At 43.3% G+C, this 26,167-nt stretch overlaps 2 protein-coding genes across 3 annotated transcripts in view; one reads left to right on the plus strand and one right to left on the minus strand.

Annotated features, from left to right (window-relative positions):
• The window catches only part of COL14A1 (collagen type XIV alpha 1 chain), a 175,969-nt gene extending 158,680 nt beyond the window's left edge, over positions 1-17,289 (plus strand). The window contains exons 43-48 of one of the 2 annotated variants that reach the window (XM_050940487.1): positions 932-967; positions 1,415-1,481; positions 2,357-2,545; positions 13,855-13,932; positions 14,811-14,966; positions 16,303-17,289. In XM_050940487.1, coding sequence (XP_050796444.1) covers positions 932-967; positions 1,415-1,481; positions 2,357-2,545; positions 13,855-13,932; positions 14,811-14,966; positions 16,303-16,622 — 846 coding nt within the window. In that variant the 3' untranslated portion in view covers positions 16,623-17,289. Of the gene's footprint in view, positions 1-931; positions 968-1,414; positions 1,482-2,356; positions 2,546-13,854; positions 13,933-14,810; positions 14,967-15,778 lie in introns of both variants that reach the window. The other variant, XM_050940490.1, reaches the window with a different exon arrangement.
• A 7,412-nt stretch (positions 17,290-24,701) lies between these two features.
• The window catches only part of MRPL13 (mitochondrial ribosomal protein L13), a 50,529-nt gene continuing 49,063 nt past the window's right edge, over positions 24,702-26,167 (minus strand). The window contains exon 7 of the mRNA XM_050941402.1: positions 24,702-25,009. Coding sequence (XP_050797359.1) covers positions 24,985-25,009 — 25 coding nt within the window. The 3' untranslated portion in view covers positions 24,702-24,984. The remainder of the gene's footprint in view (positions 25,010-26,167) is intronic.

Genomic DNA, 26,167 nt, shown 5'->3' on the forward strand with positions numbered 1-26,167 from the left:
TATTTGACAAAATGGGAATATAATGACTGATGATAAAATATAAGCAAAGATAATAGACTAACAGTCTCTTCGTCATACTCTACCAGCATTATAATTAAATACCCAATTAAGAGATTTGGTGAGCTATAAAACTTATCTGGAACTGGAACATTGACAATAATGTAGGCACATGCTCCAGAAATTGGTCTAAATTTTCGTAAGTGAAGATATGCCTGAGGATCATATGAGGCCAAACTCTGTGAGTGCCTGAAGTCTTACTGGAAAAAAAAACTGGAGAGGTCAAAAATGACTGAAAATCAAGATTGCATCCACCAAAACCTACAGAATGGCCAGGTTCAAAAGCAAGTACATTTCTGCCTGTGCAGCAGATTTCAGTCCACACTGCTGTTGGCTCCAGTGCCATTTTAGAGACAACCCAGGCAACAGAATACAGTGTGAAGAGGAAGGTGAACTTAGCAGTAAGGGAACAGAAGCCCCTCTGTGTTTCCAGAATATCATCCTGGCTACACTACTCTGAGAAAGAGACAGCACTCACAGCCATTAGGCAGGACGAGTCTTCTCAGGCTAAAGGGTCAGAAATGAGGAACAGTGGAGAGAAAAAAGCTGGGAAAGGTAACCATCTGCTACTCAGTCATGGAGAGGAGAAATACCTGCTGGGTATTGAAAAGGAGAGAACATATTTAAGAGAACGTCGCCGTCCCTTCGCCAGGGTTATATAGGGTTCTAAAACTGAGTTGTTTACTTTCCTTCCTTTTACTGTGATACTCTCAATCTTGATTTTCAATGCAATCTTGATTTTCAGTCATTTTTGACCTCTCCAGTTTTTTTTTCCAGTAAGACTTCAGGCACTCACAGAGTTTGGCCATTCAAATATACAGTACTTAGAACTAGAGAGAAAGGTGAGAATTAACTTTGTTTAATCTTTTAACAGGGTGCTCCTGGTGCAAAGGGGGAAAGGGGTGAACGGGTAAGTACTCTGTAGCCATATTCAACAGCCACAAGTACGTTTCAATCTGACCTTCTGTCCCATAAACTCCCCATCGCAGTAATGTACAGTCACTCCACTCATAGGTATGGGTGAGTTTAGATCTAATCTGACAAATTTTTCTTCTTCACTGATCTCTGTCCCTCTCTCTAAATTTTAATAAAATTTAAAAATAAAGTATCAGTGAGCATATCCCATAATCTTTTGTGGTTACCATCCCCAGCCTTTTGTTTGTTGTCTGAAAACAGGAGTTTCTCATTTCCAACTCTGTTATCAACATCCTTGGGCAAGTCCCAGAGGTTTTCTGCCTCATTTTCCCCATCTGTAACACAGGGACCGTAAAGACATACCTCCCACATCCTCTCTGAGCACATTCAAGATAAAAGTGCTGTTGGAGCAATGTGTTGCTATGGTATTGTTGTTATCCAGGGTGACATTCAGTCCCAGGCAATGGTTCGTGCGGTTGCTCGTCAGGTGTGTGAACAGCTCATCCAAGGTAAGCAGATCATTATCTCTTATGTTTGAATTTTAGGTGCCGGTTTCTACAGCTATAGAATAGATCTGTAGCTGGTATGAAAACAAAAAGCCACCGAACAATACCTCCCCTCTAATGGTGTATTCCCTAGACCACCAAACAATACCTCCCATCTAATGATGTATTCCCTAGGCCACTGAAGAATGCCTCCCGTCTAACGGTGTATTCCCTAGACCACCAAACAATGCCTCCCCTCTAGCAATGTATTCCCTAGGCCACTGAACAATACCTCCCCTCTAGAGATGTATTCCGTAGGCCACTGAACAATACCTCCCCTCTAGCAATGTATTCCGTAGGCCACCGAACAATACCTCACCTTTAATGGTGTATTCCCTAGGCCACCAAACAATACCTCCCCTCTAACGGTGTATTCCCTAGACCACCGAACAGTGCCTACCTTCTAACAGAGTATTCCCTAGGCCACCAAACAATGCCTCCCTTCTAACAGTGGATTCCCTAGACCACTGAACAGTATCTACTCCCTAATAACGTATACCCTAGGCCACCAAACAGCACCTACCCCCTAACAGCATATACACTTGGCCACCGAACAGTACCTACCCTCTAACAGCACGCACCCAAGGCCACTGAACAGTGCCTGCCGTCTAACAGTGTATATTCTAGGCTACCTAAGAGTATACACACTATACTTCTCCACCCACAAGTACACACTTTATCATCACCACAACTAGCATGCATCACAGACCACATTCTTAACTTCTTTCCCTTAGGATGAGAGCCTTCCAGCACTCCTTTCACCAACCTACCCCCTTCAAACATCCCTGGGCCAGATTATCCACTTTGTCTTGAATTTGGTGGAATCTTTCCCCGCACAGGTCACATGGCCAGATATAATTCAATTCTGAACCAGATTCCAAGTCAGCCTGTCTCAGCACGAACTATTCCAGGACCTCCTGGTGAGCCAGGTCGACCAGGATCTCCTGGGTCACAGGGAGAGCAAGGAGCACCAGGAAGACCTGGATTTCCAGGCAATCCTGGGCAGCCAGGAAGACCAGGAGAAAGAGGTAGGCTGAATACTTAAAATGTATGGTAATATAGATCACCATGGTGCAATAGTATGATTACTTTACTTACCTGACTTAATTTTATCATGTGAACATAGTTTTCTCTCTAGTTAAGAGCTGGTCCTAAGCCGCAGTGTTTGGGTAATACTGAAAGCTATGGAGACTGCCAATCACCAAGTTAATGCAACCTTTACAGAGTGTGATAGGGTAGAATCACATTTGGGATTGATGCAACCCCTGCTAAGGACTGACGATCATATGAAGATGCACATGGTGCAAGAGGTTTGCCTTTTGCAGAATTCTGGGGTTGCAGAAGTTTACAGACACAAATGTGTTTCCTTTTGAAATCTGTTTTTTTCTGCCCTCCACCCTGCAAATGAAGGCACTATAGTCAAAGAATATCAGCCTCAAAACTAGTAGGTTAGTTCTGGAGAAAACGTAGAATTTTCTTACTGAATTTGAAATGAATTGGACTAAAGGTTCTTAAATTATCATACCATAATGACACACACTGATCAGATGGGGAAGTTGCGTACTGTTCGAGAAGGGAGGGCTGGGTCAGGGTCAGATGGAGAGGATAATGAAGAGGGTGAGGCAAAAAATGAAAAAATTAAATGAAATTATGCAATTAACCAGCCACTTGCCAAAACTTCCCCTTCATCCTTTTACCTATATTTATATGATGTCCCTTTGCCCTCTCCTCGGTCTGTTTTGTCTAATTAAATAGCAAACTCTGTAGGGCCTGACTTTTTTCCAATCTGTGAGACATCTGGCATGCTTTGATGTACTTTCTAAATAATAACAATAGCCTCACAATGGCACTGTGAAACTAAATCAGTCAGTGTCTATGAAGTGCTTTGATATCCTCACAGGGAAGGCACTGCTGAAGAGCCAAGAATCATTGTTCTTATAATTGCAATAACCAGTAAGTGGCATTTTAAAACATTTGGTCCAATGACTGTTCACATCCTGGAGCTTAACAAGTCAAATATCCTGTTTGGTAGCCAGAAAACTAATGTTATATTGTTCTGAGGAGAACACTTTTGAGTGACCTTTGAACTTGCCAACCCTCCTCCCCCACAAGTCTCTACGCCCTCAAGCCATAACTCGAATGACTGTAGTGTAAGAGGAGATGAGATTTAAAGTGCAAGCTTGTCAGAGATGGATTTTTGCACTCAAGCTGAACAACGACAGACATTGTTCCAGGGTATCAGGAAAGAGCGGGGAGGGGACAAGAATAGAGGGAGATGGGAAGATGAAACAAACAAGGGACTGACTGAAACTGCATGAGTGAGAGAAACCAATGTGGGCTGCAGGAGAACTGCCTCCATAGTGTAAATCTTTCCACAGTTTAAACAGTTCTTCGAGTACGCAGAAATCGCACAGGGGTTAAGCACATTTATATTAACATAATGAGGGACAAATAATGTTATTGATTATAAAAATTAATCTGTAAGAAACAGCACAGGCAATACAGCTAGTACAGAAACGACAGAGAACTTAGAATAGTTTGTGATAAAATATTGCCGAAGAATGAGGCCCTCACATTCATTATTGCTCTGGATGTAACAGCTGCTGCAACAGAATCTACACTTTGGGAGGGAGCTTTTGTTAATTTGGATTTGGAAATAAAACAAGACTCCATTAAGCATGCAGTCAACCACTGTTAGTCAGCTGGAGCTCCTCATAGGCTTTTACTTGATTGCCGGCCCCACAAAAGAACTTCCAGGCTTCAACCTGCCCTGGAATCAGTGGTTCACATTGAACCATTTTAGAACATTGCATGGCAGATGCTGTCGAGATGCCCCCTGCAAACGACCAAAGCGGGCACTGATTTAAAATACGGTCTATACTTTGCGACTAGTGTTCACAGTCACACTATGCGTTGTCTATCATCTCCCAAAGGTGTAAGAGATGACAGCATCTCCCAAAGCTGCCTGCTGGCTCACTAATCTGAACATAGTTATTGGAACATCACTAATCATCTCTCTTGACACAAAAGAAGTAGTACCGTCATGGGGAGAAAATACTAGATAGTAAAGGGCTCTTTAAGAGAAACAAGAACCAACGGCTGGAAGCTGAAGCCAGAAAAATTCAAACTAGAAATTAGTCACAAATTTCTAACAGTGAAGGTGATTAGCCATTGGAACAAACGACCAGTGGAAGTGGTGGATTCATCATCTTTTGATATTTTTAGATTAGGTCTGGTTGCTTTTCTGGAAAATATGCTTTAGCCAAACACAAGTTATTGGGCTCGATACAGGGGCAACTGGGTGAAATGTAATGGCTTGTGATATACAAGATGTCATACCAGATGATCTAATTGCCCTTTTCAACCTTCAACTCTATGAATGTTTGGATTTTAAGAATTCCACCCCCAACAGACAATTCTGGAGAAATCTCCACGAGATGTCATTTCCCCCTCTTTGGAGTTTTTTGAGGATAGGTCTTGGGGGTGGGGGGTGATGGTGGAGCATCCTGGGTCCCTGCACAGCCTCCCCTCCCCAAATACTGATGAGCTCCAGTAGCTCAGCATTGCTCCAAGCAGGGGATCGTTTGCTCCATGGAGCAGCCATTGTCACCTGGCCAGATGATAGGTGAGCGCTTGCCAAGAAAACAGGAAGGAGAGTTTCAAAGTTCCCGGGGCTTTACAGGGGGAGGGGCGGACGTCTGTTTACCTGGCATCAGAGCAGCAGAGCTGCAGGCCAGAGTGGTCACCTGGGCACTGTGGGATATCCTCCGGAGGCTAAAAGCTGTGTAAACAGGAAGATCATGTCTTCACTTGCACATCACTGCAGAAGTATCACTGGGAAGAACTGAATGCTTCTCGTGGAGGTGGTCCCTGAGTTTCACCGCAAAAAGTCATTGGCAAGTGCAGACACTCACGTGGTTTTTGCACAAAAAAAGGACTTTTTGTGCTTTATGTGACAAGTGTAGACATGCCCTTAGCGTAAGTGGTTAACACATTTTCTAACAGACCATCCAAGCTGAAGCGGCCTGTTAACACCTCTGCAGTCATAGGACAAAAAAGGGGTGTTAGTGGGTTACAGACTATTGTAATAAGCCATATATCCAGTGTCTTTTACTGACACACGGTGCTTAATGTCTAGCAAAGTTATGAATTTAAGCTCCCAGGCTTCTCTTTTGAAGGTGCTGTGAAGGTTTCCTTTGAGGATGAGAATTGAAAGGTCAGGTATGGTGATCCACAGGAGATAGGGTGTTTTTGTCTTTTATCATTTTTCTGTTTGTTCACTTGAGACTGTAGTGATTGTCTGGTTTCATTCACATAGTTGTTATTGGGGCATTTAGTGTACTGGATGTGATATGTCACACGTGATAGGCATGGGTAGGGCCCATGGATCTTGAGAGGGCCCAGGGGTCTTGTGGAGGGGGGTATTGATCATCATAGCAGTGGAGATATGTCTGCAGTTTTCGCATCTGGTATTATGACAGGGTCCAGCGAGACCTGAGTTGGTGAGTCCAGGTCTGTGGGGAGCTTGCTTCTAATGATGAGCTTGGAGAGGCTGGGAGGCTGTTTGAAAGCCAGAAGTAGGGGTTCAGCAAATATTTCTTTCAGGATGTGGTTCTCATCAAGTATGGGTTGTAATTTTTTGATGACACCCTGTGTGGGTTCCAATTTGGGGCAGTAGGTGACAACTAAGGGTGTGAGGTTGGAGGCTTGGTTTGGTTTTTTTTCTGTATTGAAGCAGGTTTTCTTGAGGTATTTGGGTGGTCCATTCCATGATGCAATCTACGTCCTTGTTTGATAAAGGTGATTTTTAGTGTGTTAAGGCAGTGGTTCCCAACCAGGTATCTGGGGCCCTCTATGGGGTTATGGGCAGGTTTCAGGAGGGTCAGCTAAGCATGGCTGGTGTTAGACTCGCTAGGGTCCAGGACAGAAAACCAAAGTCCTGCTGTGCAGGTTTGCAGCCCGGGTCCCCAAGCTCCACCACCAGGGTGAAAGCCGAAGCCTGAGCAACTTAGCTTTGGGGTGCCCATTGTGGCGTGGGGCTTTGGGTAGTTGCCCTGCTTGCTACCCCTTAACGCCAGCCCTGGCTTTTATATGCAGTAAAACAGGTGTTGTGACACAAGTGGGTCATAGAGTTTTTAATAGTATGTTGGGGGTAGGGGAGAAGGGCTCAGTAAGAAAAAGGTTGAGAACCCCTGCGTTAAGGTATGTATCCTGGACTTTTTCCTTGGAGCATATTCTGTGGTATCTGAGTGCCTGGCTGTAGATAACAGATTTCTTGGTATGTTTGGGGTTGTTACTGATCTGTGAAGGTAAACATGGTGATCTATGGGTTTCTTATGTATAGTTGTCTGGAGGGTTCTATTGTTGAAGTCAATCATGGTGTCCAGGAAGTTGATGCTGGTGCAGGAGTGTTCTAGATAGAGTTTGATGGCTGGGTGGCGGTTCTTGAAGTTGGGATGGAAATCTGAGGGATTTTAGGTCATCATTCCAGAGAATGAAAATATCATTGATGTATCTAAGGTGTGTATCATTGGTTTCATGGTGTGTTTGTCCAGAAATTCTTCCTCAATGTGGCCCATGATGAGGTTATCATACTAGGGAAGCATCCAAGTACCCATGGCTGTTCCCATCTTTGGACAAAGTGTTTGTTCTTGAATTTGAAAATTATGACTGCAGAGTTAATGGGCGACTTCATTTTGAATGATCTCTGTGAAAATATATTAACTACTTCTGCTAAACAGTCTGTTCCACTTTGTATTTAGCTGTGACACTCTGAATACCTCTCCTGGACCTGAAGAACTCTGTGTAATCTAGAAAACTTGTCTCTCTTACCAACAGAAGTTGGTCCAATAAAAGTTACTGCCTCCTCCACCTTGTCTCTCTCATGTACTACTGTGGCAGTTTAAATGTATTTGCCTTGCTGCGGTACCCACAGCAAAGCTAACAGTGCAATGGTGGGTTCAGTCCCCTTTTTTTGCAGCTACCATGGCACATCAACTGTCTAAGTAATACCTAGAAAATATTTTGCATTTGGAATCCAGAGCTAATATTTGGCATGAAGAATTCATTTTTAAAAGCAGGAGGAATTCAGCCCCAATCACATAAGTATTGTTTAGCATGCTTCTGTGGCAGGCTCCCACAGGAATTAATGTGTGGGTTGTAGCATGTCTGTTCAATCTGGGACTACTTCCCACATATACAGTACAATAAAACCATTCACACAAGGTGTCTCATAGCATTTCACAATGAAATTGAAGGTCACATGGTAACCAAATGCTAGATTTCAAAGAGGAGTCTTCCGCTCAGACGTATAAACGGGGTAGAACTTCAGGAGCCCTGAGACCAGCAGGCAAAATATTGCTTTGCTAAGAAGTGCAGAAGAAAGAACACTGGGGTACCATTTTCAAAAGTGCCTGAGTAACTTAGAAGTGCAAATCCCATTGCTTTTTAATCAGATTGGGAATTCTAGGACCTAAGTTACTTTTAAGAATGAGGCTTAGCCATTTTTGAAAATTTTATCCTGGCCATTTGTGACTTTAAACAATGGGATAAATGCTAACATCTGTTCCAAGGAGCTTAGTAAGCTGAGGGGAAAATATCAAATAAGCAAAACAGAACCCAGCCACTGGTCATGAGAAGAGCAAGACTTTAAAGAGGAACATGACATCATCCTGGAAGCCAGCGTAGGACTCCGGCGTAGGAGTTGCATGCTAAGCAGTCAGAATCCTGGCTGTTGAGTTGCTATGATAGTCTGCCAATACAGTTTGGCAGGCAATTCAGGAAATGAAGAATTACAGTAATCAAGTCTAGTTGTTATAGAGGCGTGAATTCCAATCTCCAGGTCAGGGCTGCAGGGATTGGGGTGTACTCTGGTAATAGTTCTCAAATGGTAAAAGGAACATTGGTAACACGTTTAACACATTCTGACATAGGCCTTATGTTACCCCCAGACATAGAAGAAGCGGCACTGCATTACGGCCATCAAGTGGCGAGGTGGCCACAGGCACTGAATTTAATCGTTGCGCACAGCTAAAAAGAAGCATTTTATTTTTAATGGTAGTGAGTTTTTAAAAGATTTTGACTGCCATAAATTCATGGGTGAGACATAAAGAGTTAAATCCACAAAAGGATTTAGGCACAAAATTTCAAACCTAATCCCTGCTCAGCTGGTGCCTACATTCCCTGGGTGCCTATGTTTCTGCTGGTAAAATCCCTAAGGTGGCCAAATTTCTGCTGCCGGGCACATGCACAGCTACCTTGGTCCTGATGTCTGGGTGCCTAAGCTGCAGGGAGATCCTCATACTAGGCCAGTTGTCCCCAACCTTTTTCGTCTGGCAGGTGTCAGACGACGAGCCATGGAGGACTGTGGAGGTGAACGAGCATCTGCCAAAATGCTGCCGACAAGCGGCAACGTCAATAGGCATTGCCAACGACAAGCAGTGTCATCCAGAGGCGTTGCCGTCAAAATCGGTGGCATTTTGGCGGCGACGCATCTGGATGACGCTGCTTGTTGGTGGCATTTTTGCAGATGCTCATCCGCTGGCCAGTACACGGGTGCACTTATATGCCCCGGTGGGCACCATGGTGCCTGCGGGCACCGCGTTGGGGATCCCTGTACTAGACAGTGCCATATCTATCTAGCATAAGGCCTTGCATGAAATGATGGTACAGGTAGTGCAAAGTGGAACAGTTTCAACAGGAGAGACTGAGAGAGACCTTTCCCAGGGTAACTCTATAGCCCAGTGTCTGGGATTCAAATCTCTGCCCCACATCTGGTAGAGGGTGGTTTTGAACTCGTGAGTGCTCTAACCACTGGGCTAACAGTTGTAAGGGGGGCTGCTGCATCCTCATTTATTTATTTTATTTTGTAGAAAGGATTTTGGTGCCTAACTCCATGAGAAGCGTGTGATGCTATCTCAGGTTCTCAGGACTGAGAGATGTCCTGTTACCAACCTGCCTGAGAGAGAGACTCGTTTGTGAATAGCTAGTTGTCAGGTCCCTGACACCACTAGTCCGTAAGCCACCCAAACAAAGTCCTTACCACTCTGCCAGCCCCTCCTTTGCCTTGCAGATAAATAACAGGTGTACCTCAAATCCTGAACCCCTCTGAAAGCATCCCCCTGTAGTATCCAGCCCGTGTCACTGGACACACTAATTTACCAGATTCCCTGTTCCCAAAGGAATAGTATAAACATAGCTTAATTGGTACAACTCAGGATTAGGTCTTTTATAACACCACACCACACCACACCACACCACAAAGATATATTTATAGTGAAACAACCATATATTAGTTATCAAAGATTAAGATTTAAGAGCTACCGAGTTAGAATAATAGAAACAAAAATAATTACATATAAAACAAGAAGTATAACATGCTTCTTAGAGTCTACACATAATTTTATTTAAATAGTCTAAAATTCTTGTCTGAAGTAGTTTGTCAGTAGGGTGAGCACCCAATGTTATTTTAAGGCAGGGGTCAGCAACCTTTCAGAAGCGGTGTGCCGAGTCTTCATTTATTCACTCTAATTTAAGGTTTCACGTGCCAGTAATACATTTTAACGTTTTAGAAGGTCTCTCTCTATAAGTCTGTAAACTATTGTTGTATGTAAAGTAAACAAGATTTTAAAAATGTTTAAGAATCTTAATTTAAAATTAAATTAAAATCCAGTTCTTATGAGTTTAGTGCAGTGGTTCTTAACCTGGGGTGCACGCACCCCCTGGGGCAGGGCTGCTGCAAGGATATTTTGTGCCCTAGGCGAAACTTCCACCTTGCCCCCCCCACATCAGTTCATCGAGGGGCAAATCTCAATGAGCCTTTATAGACCCCAGGGACCAGCCATGCTCAGGGGCTGCTCCCCAGACCAGGTTGGTCTCCCCTGGAGGGTGCACAGCCCCCCTGCGAGCCCTCCCAATCCCACCCAGGTGGCCTCCGCCCCGAGTCTACTCACTGGCTTTGCCAGGCTTGGGCCGCTGCAGCAGCTCGGCAGGGAGGAGCCGCCTTTTGGAGGCACCGGAGAGCCAGAGCATCCAGCTTGCGGCAGCAATGAGCCCCAGCCATGGAGGAGCCGGCATGATGCAGGGGGGCAGCAGCCCTGCAAAGGCGGTGGCACTGCTAGTGGGGAGCAGCTGTGCCCTCCCACCCCTCCTGACCGGGCTGCGGCCCTGCACCCCCGGGGCTCCTGCAGGCTGCAGTGGATGTATGAGGGTGCCAGCCCCCATGTGCCCCCCGGCTCCTCCCTTGCCTAGGATTACCATATTTCAACAATCAAAAAAGAGGGGCGAACCCTACCCTAGCCCTGCCTCCCGTCCACTCCCTCCCACTTTCCACTCCAATTGTCTCGGTTGGAACCCCCAACCCTCCCCTGCTCCTTGTCCCCTGACTACCCCTTCCTGGGACCCCTGCCTCACCTACCCCCCAGAACCCCACCCCCTACCTAAGCCTCCCTGCTCCTTGTCCCCTGACTGCCCCCTCCTGAGACCCCCTCCACCCTAACTGCTCCCCTAGGACCCGGCCCCCTACCTGTCCCCTGACTGCCCCAACCCTTATCCACACCCCCCGCCCCCTGACAGACTCCCAGGACTCCCACGCTCCATCCGACCACTCCCCACCCCGACAGGATCCCAGAACTCCTGACCCATCCAACCCTACCCCCTGCTCCCTGACTGCCCCCTGGGACTCCCCTTACCATGCCCATGCCGGTCAGATGCTGGCTCCATGTGGAGGTAAAACTCCACATGGAGTGCTGAGGCAGCAGGAGGGGGGGAGCTGTGGGAGGGGCAGCGGCGGCAGTGGCTCACACTACCAGGAGCCGCAGAACCCGAGTGCGGTGAGCGGAGATCTGGTGGGGCGCCTGCCTGGGCTGCGGCCCGGTGCCCCTCCCTGGCGGGGGTGGCGGGGCTTCTGCAGTGGATGCATGCAGGCGGCGGGCCCCGTGTGTCCCCTGGGTCCTCCCTCACCACGCTTGGGCTCTGCGGCTCCTGGGAGTGTGAGCCACCACCGCCCCTCCCGTAGCAGGCTCAGGGCCCTGCGCCCCGGCCGGCTCACACGCTCGGGAGCCGCAGAACCCGAACACAATGACGGAGGAATCAAGGGCTGTGCCTGCCGCCAGTCTGGGGTCCTGGCTGCCAGCCCCGTTCAGCCTCCTGCCAGCCTGGGGTTCCCTTCACTCAGCCAACAGCGGGCTGAGTGGAGCCAGCGGCTGGGACACCGGCTGGCAGCTGCATGCCATGCAAAATCAGCTCACGTGCCAAAGGTGGCATGCATGCCGTAGGTTGCCAACCCGTTTTAAGGGATGTTCCTTAACCATTTTAAACATTAAATGGCAGTTTGTGATAATTGCATTGTATCCTTGAGGGAAGTAAAACATACACTTGAGAGCAGGATACATGATATGTGAAGGGAAATGATGTTTCCTTAAAATGTCCCTTATTTTTCATGTGCTTGCCCCTATTTCCATCCAATAAAGGTGGTCACTATCTCTCCCCTAAAGCCTTCTTGCAGTGTTTCCAACCAGGACAGGTTGGGAATCCCATTTTCATTAATGTAATTGTACTGCCCAGTTACACCCTCAAGTGCAGGATTGGTGCTGTCCCTGTACCCCAGGTATAGTCCAATATATCTTTGAAGGCAGCACAACCCTCCCCCCAGCCCAGAGGAAGCTCTTTTCCCCTTGCTATTCTCCTCCTGTTACATCTCACTGCCCTCCTTCTGCATTTAGCTCAGTGGGGTGATTGTGAATGAGCCAATACTCAATTTATATTTCAACAGGCAGACCATTTCAGCTGGTCTGGCGGGAAACCAGTTTATCATTGGGAATAATACCTTGATAGAAACAGTCAGGGCATTCTGTCAGTACATAGCCATAACGTTTTTAAACATCATGAGTACATACATTTCACAAGGACATGAATGACCAGTATGATCCTGGCTTTGGTTTTGGTATCTTACATGACCCTTTTTATAGATAAATACCATGACAGAAATGTAGTGGATTTTGTCCACTACAAATGAGTATGTCAGGAGCCACTGTTACAGAGCAGTGAACCCTTTGCCACTTGACACTGAGGGTTTCTTAGGGTCACAGCCATTCATGCCTATTAATTTTTAAGCAGAGGGAGGTGCTTCCCTTGGGCCCAGACTTAGGTGCCCAACTCCCTTTGAAAGGCAGGGCTTAGGCTATGCCCCTCTCCTTGACATTTCCTATTGGCTAGCTTAGCAATGCTGGCTTGTGTGAATCCCATTCTTTACTGCCTAGTGGAATCCTCAGCATTGAGTTAGGTATCTAGGCTTCCTACACAAGGCATGGGGAGCATTAGGTGCTGGCATAAGGGCTGACTTCCTCTCTACCCGGCAGGTAGAGGGTGTGTGTGCGTGCGTGCGTGTGCTTGACCTGCAACCCCTTGCCCTGGGCCTGTCCCAACTCCATCCCTTCCTCCAGGCCCCCACCTCCGCCCTGCCTCTTGGATACTGTTGGAAGACAGGCTATTGAGCTAGTTGAACCATTATTTGTACCTAGTATGGCAATTCTTAGGTTATTTTCTTATGTTGGGATAGCTGCTTTATAACAAGTGTATAAAAGGATGCTATAGAAGTAGTTCAGGAGATAAAAAGTATGTTAATGTGCAGCTTTTCTACTCCACTGGCTATGTGGTCTCCTATGACATAGGACGGATACTGAGTTGATGTCTTCAGGGGAAGTTCAGCCATGTTGGAAGGGGTGGGGGTGGAGGTACCTAACTCACTTGCTATGGCAGGAGGGACATCAGAGCTGCATGGAACTGGTGACCTCAGACAGGGTCTTATTACCTGTTCTTGGGACCAGATTCTGTACCTCATTGTAGGTTCTTTCCATTGCTCTTAAAGGGGCTGCAATGGCCCCCTGAGGACTCCTGCCAGTGCAAGGGTGGTATAGGACCAGCACAGGATCTGCTTTAGGGGCAGGGATTTGGTGAAACACATAGTGGCCTGTCTGTTCTGGGCTGCAGCACACTACAGAGACAGCTGTGGCCAGCTGGGGCTTCCTCTTAATTTATTCCAGAGGCTGCACTAGGGCAGGCTGGAAGTAGAGAGGCATAAAGCCACCTTTAATGGCCCCCTGCTGCACCTTCTCTGCTGGTCCTCTTGGGCAGTGTGCTTCCTCTCTCTCTCTACCTTGCTGGCGCCATACTGGCAGCAAGTCCTAGGAGAGTTGTGACCCCTTTGGCAGGAGGGAGAGATGGGATCCCCCCCCGCTTTCAAAACCAAACACCAGTCTGTGGAAAGATGACTGAGCCAAGCAGCCGGTTTATAAAGACCTATGTTCAAGTGTTGGTCTGATTCTTAATATTTCAATAGGTTTACCAGGCGAGAAAGGAGAAAGAGGCAACCCGGGTGTTGGAACACAAGGTCCCAGAGGCCCACCAGGGCCTGCAGGTAAAGTTATTACTCTCTGGAGCTCTCAGGGTTAACACACAGCTGTAACCCCTCCTAGTATTTGCAGGCCAGTTGAGATTTTCAGGGATCTGTCTAGCAACTTGCAGGCTTCGGCGGCAGGACCCTTAGTGTCCCAAATCTACCTCAGTGTCACAGTGCTTGTGTCATGACATCACATGCCAGCATCACAATGTGATGACACTGTGTCAGTCACATACATATTCTCCCTTTGCCTGAAATAAACCGCTTGTCCAAAGGACACGTGTTTTTGTGAAATAAAGAGTGGCTGCATTTGGTTTCTTATTGAAATATTTATGACTGCTGGAAAGGTTTATACTTAGTTCACGGAAAAATATACAGGGTGAAATCCTGGCCCAGTTGAAGTCAATGATAAAAATAGATTGACTTCAGTAGGGCCAGGATTTCCCGCACTGAGTATATTGCTAGAAAAGCGGAGTATTCCATGTGTGTAATACGAAATGGAGGAGGTAAGCGAGGTCAGACTATCCTCCTCGAAAAGTTACCTGACACTTGGTGCAATCTGTTGAGCAGTAACTGCAAACATTTGCTCATCGGAAGTATTATAATAAACTTTCAGGATAAAAAAACCCTCTCTCTGGTAGAGAGGACTTAGCAGTATCCAGAGAGTATGTGAGGCTCATCAGCAGTAGGGAAATCATGCAAAACTCTTGCTGGGGGAGTTTTAAGGAGTTCCCAGGAGTCCCATTCTCCTGAGTGAAGCTGTCGCTCTGGGTATTTTATAGCACTCTCAGAGCCAAGGTATCCTAGCAGGTGCTTCCAGTGCTGCCAGGATGTTCTAAAGGCAGTGCCTTTCCTGAGGATGGTAGTTATTTGTTCCATGCATGTACTTTATGCAGGACCTTCTGGTGAAAGTCGAACTGGCAGCCCAGGGCCACCAGGATCCCCAGGCCAACGAGGCCCACCTGGTCATACAGGTGTTCCTGGTCCACAGGGTCCTTCTGGCCAACCTGGCTACTGTGATCCTTCTTCTTGTGCTGGGTATGATGTGGGAGGTGAGTACATTTTTTCAGTGTAAATAGTCTTTATCCAGCCTTCAGGAGTCAGCTTTGTAGTTGGGGTGGGATGAGAAGGAAGTGTAGTGCTTTTACCAACAGCCAAAGTAAGATGGAGGCCTTTGATAAAACTTGCATTAAAATGTGACACCCCTTGAAAAGCTATGGGTCTAGTTCTGCTCTAATTTATGGATTTACACTAAGAGAAGAGTGTAACCGAGTAAGAAACAAGAAAATTCACATCAAACTCAGAAAGCCTATACTATGAATGAAGTGTATCAGTATTGTCTTGTGTGTGTATGTGGCACTGTCAGATTGTATGCGTCCACTACATGTCAACTGAATGTTTTATTTGTTGAGTCTCCAGTGGAGTCTTGTAGTCTTTAAACATATTACCCAGTTTCCTCATTGATGTGTTTCTATATAGCATGAAAGCATGAACTCTACTAAACAAAAACTACTGTAACCCGAAAGAAGGATGCACGTGCTCATCAATAACCAATGAAACATAAGCCAGAAAACAGGATCTTTTCTAAAATCCCTTCTGTAACATTTAGGGATCCTGTATTGTAGTGTTTTCCATTACAATAGATAGAGGCAATGGAAGGAAATTAACAGGAATAATGACACAATCATGATACTGGACTTTAATTTTAATATTCTGTTTTAGTAAGATATTAGTCACTACAAATGTAATACATGAGACAGTTTAGTTTGTATGTTTTACTGATCTGTATGTTTTTGTTGTTCGCCTCTTCCCATCCTTTTCTCCTCTTTACCCCCACCCTCTATTGTTCATTTCCGATTTGAAGGCCCAATCCCTTACAATGGCTTCCACTCCAGAAGGTGAAAGGCTCATTCTGGTTGCATTTTTCCTTTCATTTGGCTGAAGGTCAGAAATGGATACTGAGCTGCCCTATACTTTACATCAACAACATTGACTGCCACTAACAGACTTTGTGTTACTGCTGTCTATGCACTTATCTTCTTTTCCCTGTTAAAATTAAAATTTGCCTGACCTTTTCTGTCCATTAATGATAGATTCTAGGACATAATTGGAATCTGGTAAAGCAGACAAATCGGCTTAGTAAATAATAAGCACAATGGTGTAATTTTTGGTGATGGTGTCCAACTAACTTGGCTGTCGAGTGGTAGGTTTGTTTCCAATCTCTCCTGCTTATTAATTGTGTTAAATGTTTTCAGTGTTTCTTTTTGTGAATTAAATGTATTGTATTTAAAGAGATATAATATTCCAATTTCTTAATTATTACCTTAATTTTCTGCTCTCCTCCTTTTGTGGTAACCATATAAATATTCTTGCTGGTGGTGGGTCAAGGTGGATACGGTGACACAACTGATCAAGACATCCCCGTAGTTCAATTGCCACATAACTCCTACCAAATCTATGACCCAGAGGAACTTTATGATGGTGAGCAACAGCAGTATATAGTTCATGGGTCCTACCCCCAACCAGCCCAATATCCCCAGTCCTCCTATCCAGAACCTCATCTTGCTCAACCAGAGTTTACTCCTGTTCAGGAAGAGATGGACGCCATCGAAGTGAGATCTCCTGGAATTAGTCGTTTCAGAAGGCAAATATCAAAAAGAAGTGTGAATGCTCCAATACGCAAGAGGGCAATTAAAAAAAACACTTAAGGAACTGTTAAAAGGGAAAATTTATGTGCATATAGGTGTAGACTTGTGTCTAGTTGCCTAAATTATCATCATGGAAAATGGTTACAGGCTCATATGTTAAAGGGAAAAAAATTGTACACAGCCACCTCAACAGAACAAATAATGGTAATTATGTTGCATGCCAGAAACTTTTAGTATTTTAGCGGGTTGTTGCTAGAAGATTAAAAGGTCATTTATAGACTTTTGAGACTCTTGTGTACTGTTTGACACATTATTCAAACTGTATCTAAAAAAAAAAAAGCATCACAATAGCTGGTGTAATTAAGACAATTCAGAAAAGTTAATTTAGTACTATCTTGCTCTCCATGTTTCTCCATATGATTTATTCTAGTAATATTTTGATAAATTGCTTTCCTAGCAGAGTAACCTTACTAAATTAATAGAATATCAGGGTTGGAAGGGACCTCGCCACTGAAGAGACTGCATATTCAGTAGGTTTCCTTATACCTGGCTGTTACATCCTTTCACAAAGAAGTCTTATGTTAATTGGATTTTTTTTTTACAGTATCTATTCAAAATACACAAAGTTCTATGGGAACATGCTGATAATTTATTGTGAACCTATTTCAATTGTTTTGTACGGAAATAAAGGTTGCAAACTTTTATAAGTCAACATTCCATTTTGTTGATTTTAGCTCCAAATATTTGGACTAAACTTCAGATGGCAGCATGTAAAGGCAGAATATAAATACTTTCCAATTACAACCATTTATTTTTGCCTTCAGTGTAGTATTATCATGACAAAAGAAGTAGAATGGGACACTTTTTTTTGTTTTGCTCTATGAAATGCACACAGCTGAAGTTAAATTTGTATTTATTACTTGAAAAGTACTAGTGTAGGACTAAATATGAATCAGAAGACAGAATGTGAAATATAGATTGACTATATAACATGTGGACACTGGATATTGCATATGGATATCAAACTAGTAGCAAAGAACTGGAATCTGTAACTGCAGAACAGCTTGGTCAGCTAATCATGGCACAGTGCAACCAGTCAAGACACAAATCAATTCACATAGTACTGTACTTTAATCTATAATAATTGTGACAGGAGGGCCAGGGAGGAGTGTTAGAGGGAAATATATAAGCCCAAGGCTAATTAAGGAGTGGTTCCCTGTAGATTAGGGAGGGTGGCTATAGGTAAGGGTGACAGTCAATTAAGGCCATGTCAGGAACCTAATAAACCCCCCCTGCTTCAGGCAGAGAGAGGACTGGAGCTTGGAGGTGTGCTATGAGACTTGAAAGATCAGAGAACCAAAGTAAGGGAGATCCTGTCCCAGCAGGGGAGGGAGACTCCCTCCCCCAGCGTCTTAAGGATCGAAGGGTAAGAACCCGCAGCAGTTGAGAGGGGCTTGGGCTCAGAGTAAGGAGCAAACCCAGACCCCTCCCCCACTTCCCTCCTTTACCACCTTCCTGGGTGACTAGTAGGACCCTTGGCACCCCAAGAGCAGGGGTAAGGGGTAGCATTTTAGCCCCCCGCCAAGAAAAGTGCAGGACCCACCATACTAACATCGGCCGTTTTGTCACATAATGCACATAAATATATTTGCCTTTTTACAACTCAAATCAGAGTTCTGACCAGAGTAAGCAACAGTTATGTTAATCTTAATTATAAAACCTCTTGTAGGATTAAAAAAGAGTAAGTTGCGTACCTTATAGTAATTGGAGGTTCTTCAAGATGTGTGGTCCTTAGCTGTGGGTAGTCATGTGCTCCATGTGTCCAGAGTCGGAAATTCTGAAAGCTGTGTCTGTTGGTGCCCTTTATCTCCTCAGTTGGGGGCATGAGGTGAGCAAGGGTGGGGCAGACTGACCACTCTCCAGTTCCTTCTCTACCACAAATCGAAAGATGAGCCAAAGCAGATGGACTAGAGAACAGGGAGTGGAATACAGATAGGTACCACACATCTCAAAGAGCCTCCAGTTAATCTTCTCTTCAAGTGCTGGTCCCTATGTGTATTCCACTGTGAGTGATGGACAAGCAGTACTCAGGAGGTGAGGCAGTTGAACCGGCCTGGCCTTCATCTACTTTTTTGAAGCTTGAGGTTAGGAAGGACTCATGTGTGGACCAACGGACACAGCTTTCAAAAATTGTCCAGCTATATGGGTACCGACAGTGGAATAGACATAGGGACTAATGCCCAAGACTACTTACAAACCTCTCAGAAACAAGATTATTTGTATTGGAGTAGTGCTTATCATGGACTAAGGCGCCACTGTGCTAGGCACTGTAAAAACATTCTAATTTAATAATTACTCCAATTTTTAATTCTTATCCACGACTAATCGCTTTGGAATATGTTTTGTCTATGCTTATGCTTCTTAAATGCCTGTGTGTTGGGCTGAGAGATTGCATGGCAAAGATGAAGCAACTGACACCAGGTTATTGTTCAGCATAGCTCATTTTCCTTCCCCTGAAAAAGGCCACCATGTATTCATTATCATCCAGCTACGGACTGCCAGTCTCTGCTTGCACCCCCTGGTGCATCCTCTTAGCTCATCAAGATAAAGGGAGGTGACTCATTGGCATTTAGTCCACAACCAAGTTGTATATTTTTGCTGTTCAGTCTCAAAAACCTCTGGCTCAAAATTAGGCCCCATTTTACCAGAGCATTTATGCATAGGAGTAAGGCCATCCCTGTTCATCTCCCAGTGCTCTTTCCAGTTAGATAATCACATATGTTTATATTCTGAACTTTAATTTCTGCACTGTTATTTCTTAGCCCTCTAATTCTTACCATTTCTCCTGCAATTAGCAGGGGTTTGAAGAGGGTGCATAGTAAATTTCTCACTGGGACTTCTTGCATTTTATGGAAGAATGGTGGAATGGCATAGAATAACTGACTGACCACATTTCATGGCAGGATGTATGCACATTCATGCATAGTAATTCCTTGCCAGAAAACACTCAAGTCTGCCTCACACAGACTAGCCAAAATAATTTTTTTTCTTCCAGACAAATTAACATGAGGAGGTATGGAATACTAACTTTCCCAACTACACCTTTGAAGTTATTTTCATGATCTAGTTTATAGATTCATTATCAAATTATAAAAGATGCACATACAGGCAGCTCCCTGTATGAGCTGTTTTTAACTAATTCTGTATAGCAAATAGGTACCAGTATAACATTAAGAAGTCAGAGGACAGTTATACCAATTTTTTTCAATGCTGGGCTATAGTGAGTCAAATTCTGCAGTCCTTAATCGGGGGAAATCCTTATTGGGATTAGGTCCTAACAAAAAACTTTAGAATGCATACTGACCCCGAGAGCTCTAAAAATGTTTGTATGTAGTTGGTAGACTACTAAAGTATTTTCACGCATTAGTTTTAACATTTTGAAGATGGCCATCTGCATCTTTCATTGTAACAAAATGCAAAATACAAACATTCCTAATGCTAACACTTGAACCTTTTGTAATTACTACTTAAACATTTTTAACTTCATTATGAAATCCAGACAATCTCACCAAGTGTATTGAACTGAAGTTAGTTTGCTAGTAGCAAGACCAGAGGAAACAGGAGCAAAAATAAACTAATCAGAATTTTGTAGAAATGTTTTGCAGAGAGGATCTCTCTATTTGTATGAGATTTGAGCAAGACTTAGTGAACCCAATAAACCTGCTTAAAGCCACAGTCTCTAATGTTTGAGTTAGAAAGAAATTCATGTTACTGTAACTGCAAGGCTAGGAAATTAATATACCGTTGTCTAAACAGTAGTTGAGCAGTAAAATGTATAGTCAGTCAGATGCAAGGCAGAGTGCTATCCATCTGCTTTAGACTTTGGATTCAATGCTGAATAAGCTCAAATCCACTCAACTGGTTTTCTTCCATGAAAGGGATTTTTTTCTGGTCTGCATTGCCACTCATGTTACTATCTAGCTCAAATGTACACCTCAGTAAACAGAGTAAATCCCAGCCTATAAACTTGTCTTTCTGAAGAGCTTTCCCCAGAGAATGTACACAGAAAAATTCAGAGGGAATTATTTACCTGTCACAGATGCCTATCATGTTGGTATCTAAGCTCCAAAACCAGATATACAAAAACTATGAAAAGACTAGAAGATGGTCTCTCTCCACCTTTCACTAGAGTTCAATGATGTGTGTGATATTTTGTTGTTGCTGAAAGGTTTGTTAATTAGAAAAGTGGGTCTAAAGCAGCATACAGTATGGTGTTACCAATGCTTTACAACATATACTTTGCTTATAACAAACCTGCCATTCTTAGCTCTGCAGATGTCATAAATCAGCATAGCACCCTCAGAAGTTAAGGGAGCTACATAAGTTTGAGATTGGCCATTAATTAAGGGTATGTCTACACTACCCACCAGATCAGCGGGTAGCCATTGATCTATCGGGGATCGATGTATCGCGTGTAGTGTAGACGCGATACATCAATCCCCGATCACTCTCCCGTCTACTGCTGAACTCCAGCAGTGCGAGAGGTGGAAGCAAAGTCGACAGGGGAGCCACGGCCATCGATCCAGCGCCACGAGGATGCGAAGTAAGTAATTTTAATTCAATCTAACATACATCGCCTTCAGCTAAGCTATTCTCGTAGCTGAAATTGCGTATCTTAAATCGATTTTCCCCCCTCCCCAGTGTAGACTAGGCCATAATGTACTCAAAATTACATCCCACACTGAATCAGTAAGCTCTTCTGAGTGACTGGCAGTACATAATATTCTATCATTGGCTAAGATATACTTGGGATGATCCTAAAATAAAACTGAAATGTTTTTCCTAACAGGTTAACTAGAGTGTTATGAATTAAGGATTCAGGATGTCAAAAAAAATTCAGGATATAGTTGAGTATATTATGTATATAGACTGTGATTGTGACAGCAGTCTAGAGGGTTTAGACACTGCCTATTAAAGTTAATAGATGTGTCTAAACCCCTTAAATTAGTTTGATAAACTCAACCATTACACACACACACACGTACGTATAATGTATTTAAATTTCACTGCAAGGTAAACTAATCCTGTCTCCAGAGTGAAGCCCCCCTATTAATAACTTCACTATAATGTAAATTCAAATAATTCTTAGATTAGTAATATAGACTCACGCCTCCCTCGCGATGAGGAGACTCATCAGGACTCTGCTCTATGTACGGTATTAACAGTTGCAGTATATAGTCACTGTGCTAGTTATATTCTTCCTCCATATTCTTCAGATACTGGCATCAACCACCATGGAACAACTCTCCCCTCCTCCCCCCCCCCACAGAAATCCCTGTAATACACAAGTTAGAGGATAACTTTGAGGCAATACAATGAGCGTATTGGTAATGTTTCACATTATGAATTAATTTATGTATTGTGGTTCATGACTGGAGCCTATATTTACAGTTTAGTCAAGCAAATATTAATATTGAGGTAAAATTTACTGGCTTACCATAATCAAAGTACTAAATACACACAAGTTAATATATGTGAACCTAGTGTGTCCTCTGATGATAAATAAGTGCCCACCTAACAAGTCATAAATAAATGTGTTCTCTGATGATAAATATCTGCCCATCTAACAAGTCATAAAAATATTTTATTTGGAATTTGTGCACTTGCCAAAAAAAGTAAAAGACACATGCTCTGGCTCGACATTTCCTCCAAAATCCAGTCACTTGAATCCTGAGAGTTACAGACTTTGCCAGATGGTCTAATAAATTAAAATTGCTGATTGTGAAGTATTTAACACAGGATGAATGGCTGAAACCATCCAGTGCCTACTTATAAATATATACTGTATCCTCACACAAAAAAGAGGGCTTATTTCAAGAAGTCGGATGCTTTTAAAAAAATCCCAAGAATACTCATTCTATGTTAATGACTGAAATTAGGTTGCGAGATCACTGGCTAAGAATGTTTTCTAAAGTAAGTCCTGTTGAATGCCAAAGAAATGGCCGATGTGAAAAATACATTGTAAGCAAAACAAAATGTACTTTCTCTTATGCTTTGGCTATAGAAAACGGAGCCAAAATTTCCTTGAGCGACTAAAAGAATAAAAATGGACATACAAGCAATCCTGCATCCTCAACCCCAATGGCAATACTAGCTTAAGGGCTTAATTCCATCAGCACTTCACTTAGGAGCATTGTGAACACATGTGGCCCTATCGACTTCAAAGGGGTAGTTTGTGGGAATAAAGTACACTTCTGAGTGAAAAGATTTGCTACACCAGGCCCTTAAAATGTTTGCCTTAATCTGCATCACTGAACAGTTATTTTGCTCATCTTCAGTAAGAAAAATGCTACATTTCTGTACTTTACATAAAACAACCTAATTCTCCTAAGACAGGGTTGAAGGACAGATTTAGGTTTGAAAGGAAAGAGGAAAAAGCTCTGTGTAATCTATTTGGTTTTCACAGTTGGTGTGCTATGCAGGATTTTTCTGGTTTCAATGGGTTCTTTGTCTACTGACGTTAGCCCACTGTTGAGTTGCCATCCAGGCTTGCCCTTCCTCATTTACCCAGGAGAAAATATTTTAAGATTATGCACAGCTCAAGATGTACATTTCTGTGGCTAAGTGCTGAGCTATGGATACACAATTTTGCACTAAAATTGTGACCGGGTGAGTTTTTCTCTAATTTTTCAAAGTAGCAACATTTATTTTAAGGCAGAGATGGTCATGTGGACACCACCCCTCTGTCACAGTGTTGGTGTCCCAGGGCACCTAGGAGCCAAGATGAGGCCATTGCCCTCACTCAGCCTCTGGTTTGCAGTCCCCTGGCTGAGTCTCAGATAGTCCACCCTCTTCCAGGGTTGTCAACAAACATGAAGAAATGAAAACACATGACTGTTCCAAAGGGGTGGTGGGGCTCTTTCTTCAGAGGGTCTCTGGTAAACTGTGGCCCTAACCAAGCATAGAAGATAGTCGAAAAAAATAGTCCCACAGTAGTGGCTCAGCGTCAGGCCCTTCCTTCCTTCAGGGAAGAAACCCATTGGTTGCCAAAGAAAATCTTGCCTTCAATCAGCCCTTCAGGATCTGAGGATTGGAAGCAGGCTTTCCTCTGTGGTCTGCCTCCAGCTATGCGGTAGTCTCCCTTTTTTAAGACCTTCCCTCTGAGTCTGACATCTCACAGATGTAGCCGGACAGGATTGATTGAACCCATGATAGTTTATTAACTCAAAACTGCACCATGAAGTGTTTGTAGAACCCATCACGCCCTCCCATTTGTAATGATATAACCTCCCGTTACAGTGAACAGTGGCAGCATTGGAAAAGTAGTATTAGGAAAGTATTTAGTTGTCATTTAATGTGATTTAGCAGGTAGAAATAAAAGTGTCAGTACCATGCCACCATCCAGCTCTTTGCAGACTACTGCAAATTGCACAGCAGACTAATAGTGGTCTATGAATTACAATTTAGGAACTTTTAGGCTAGTACAAGGAAGAGAAGTCCCCGTTCTGTCTGGGTGTTATTTAAATGTCTTAAAACTAAGTGAATGGCTTACAATATTAACTTTTAGGTTAAGCTGATGCTAATATTAATACAGTACTATGGAAACTGCAGGTTCACTTAGGCCACATTCAGCAAAATCTCTCCTGACTTCCATTCAGCATGTCTTCAGAATCTGGAAAAGGTTTTCTGAAGAACTGGGCATAAAAGGTTATGTCACAATACAGTTTTATGTGCACTCAGTTTAAAAATGTTTAGTTATAAACAAACATGCAGAAGTGACAAATGGTGTCCTTATATAGCACAAGTCAAAGTTTCCTGAAGCTCCAAAAAAGGCTATGCAAGTATTAAAGGGATTCTAAAATACTTTTCTTGATTTTTCTTAAAAACTGGACTTTGCTTTCTATTACATCATAAAATGTGTGAAAATAAACCATCTGCCATGGCAGGACAATAAAATAGTTCATTTACAGTTACTGTATAGTTCACGGGAGTGAAATGTCCATAATTGTTCACTGCGATTATTCCTAGAGAAAAGGAGGCACACAGTTCTGCCGCTTTTAGTCTGAGTGTACTGACAGTTAAGCTAACAACCTGTTTCCATTAGAAGTAAATATGCAGAAAGATAACTAGAGTTCTATATAGAGAAATAAAATCATTTTATTAACATTCAAAATTAAAGGCCAGATTCATGCAATACGTTCTGGAGCAGGAAATGTCAGAAATATTATATCAGTGTTTAGCTTGGTGTTTCCATTGCACTAAAGATGACTGATCTTCCCCAAACAAAATTTTCCTTGTACCTGAAAAAAAATCTGTCCTCTACATAGAATGGATGATTAAGATGCATGTGGGTTTCCAAGTTAATGTGATGCTGGAACTCATCTTTTGCAGGAAAGACAGCAGTTCCTCTTTCAGTTCTTTTTCACATCTTTCGATAATCTTTAGGTCTAGGAAAAAAAACCAAACATCTTATCAACAAAAACAGGCGTAGAAAATACACGTTTGACTTAAAATTGCTGTAACCACCATATGTATTGTAATTTCCTTATTTTTGGTGCCTGAAATTTTGACCTTATGGTTGGTGGGGTTTTGTTTTATTTTGTTAAAAAGAAAAACAAACACACAAATCTAACAATAATAGACCAAACCAGAGCTTTGGGAATTTACAAGCCTAAAGCTTTGTTTGCAAATTGTTTGATCCTGGGTATAGGTTAACTGCTCCCTAACTTCACAAAGGTAACGGTGCATCTTTAAATGAATGCATTCTTTAAATGACTAAATACTGCTATTCAGTTTTTTCCAAACTCAGATTTGTTTTTTTTAAATCTGAATAAGCTCAACAAAGCAAGACAAATTTGAAGTTGAGAGCTTAGACTATACTTTTGAATTATCAAAAAACATGAAGGAGAAGAATTTAAAATTCCACTTTACTTTGCATCTTTTCTGATGTTTATGTTTTGCATTTCAGTCTGTTTGGACAATGAAGCTAGATTATTCACAGTGTCCTGGGGTTCACTAGCAAACAAAGGGGTTACTAGCCCCTGCCAATCTCTGCCAGTGTCATCCACTGGCAGCAGGAACAGACTTTTTCCTGACTCGTGCTGGACACAGGGTCAGGCCAGATCCCAGTCTCTTGAAGATTGCTCAGTAGTGGCACGGGATATGGCCCTGACACCCCCAGTAGATCTTGGGGAACAGTACAGGCTCCCCAGCCATTTCTGAAGCTGTCCATTGGTAAACTGATGATATGGTCACTTGAGATGGAGGGAGTGGGCACTGTGGACAGCATCATCAAACTGCTTTAAAACACAATCTTAATATAACTTATTAGGAAACGCAACACAAAGCAACAGCTGCTTTCACCTACAAACCGGAAATGAGTACAGTAACTATATAGCTCTTTTCCAATTCTAACTGGATACAAAAAGATTTTTAAAAGGGGAGACTTCAGCATATAAGCCAAATAGTGTACAAAGGGTTAGTTCAGTGGACTCCATGTGAACTTCATGGAATAAAGACGTTTGGAATATTTCATTGTCGTATGCAATTCACAAAAGTAAACCCAACTAAATGTTCAGATATGGCATTGAAACAACAGGAAGTCA

This window comes from Gopherus flavomarginatus, chromosome 2 (genome assembly GCF_025201925.1).
Source record: "Gopherus flavomarginatus isolate rGopFla2 chromosome 2, rGopFla2.mat.asm, whole genome shotgun sequence".
Lineage (NCBI taxonomy): Eukaryota > Metazoa > Chordata > Testudines > Testudinidae > Gopherus > Gopherus flavomarginatus.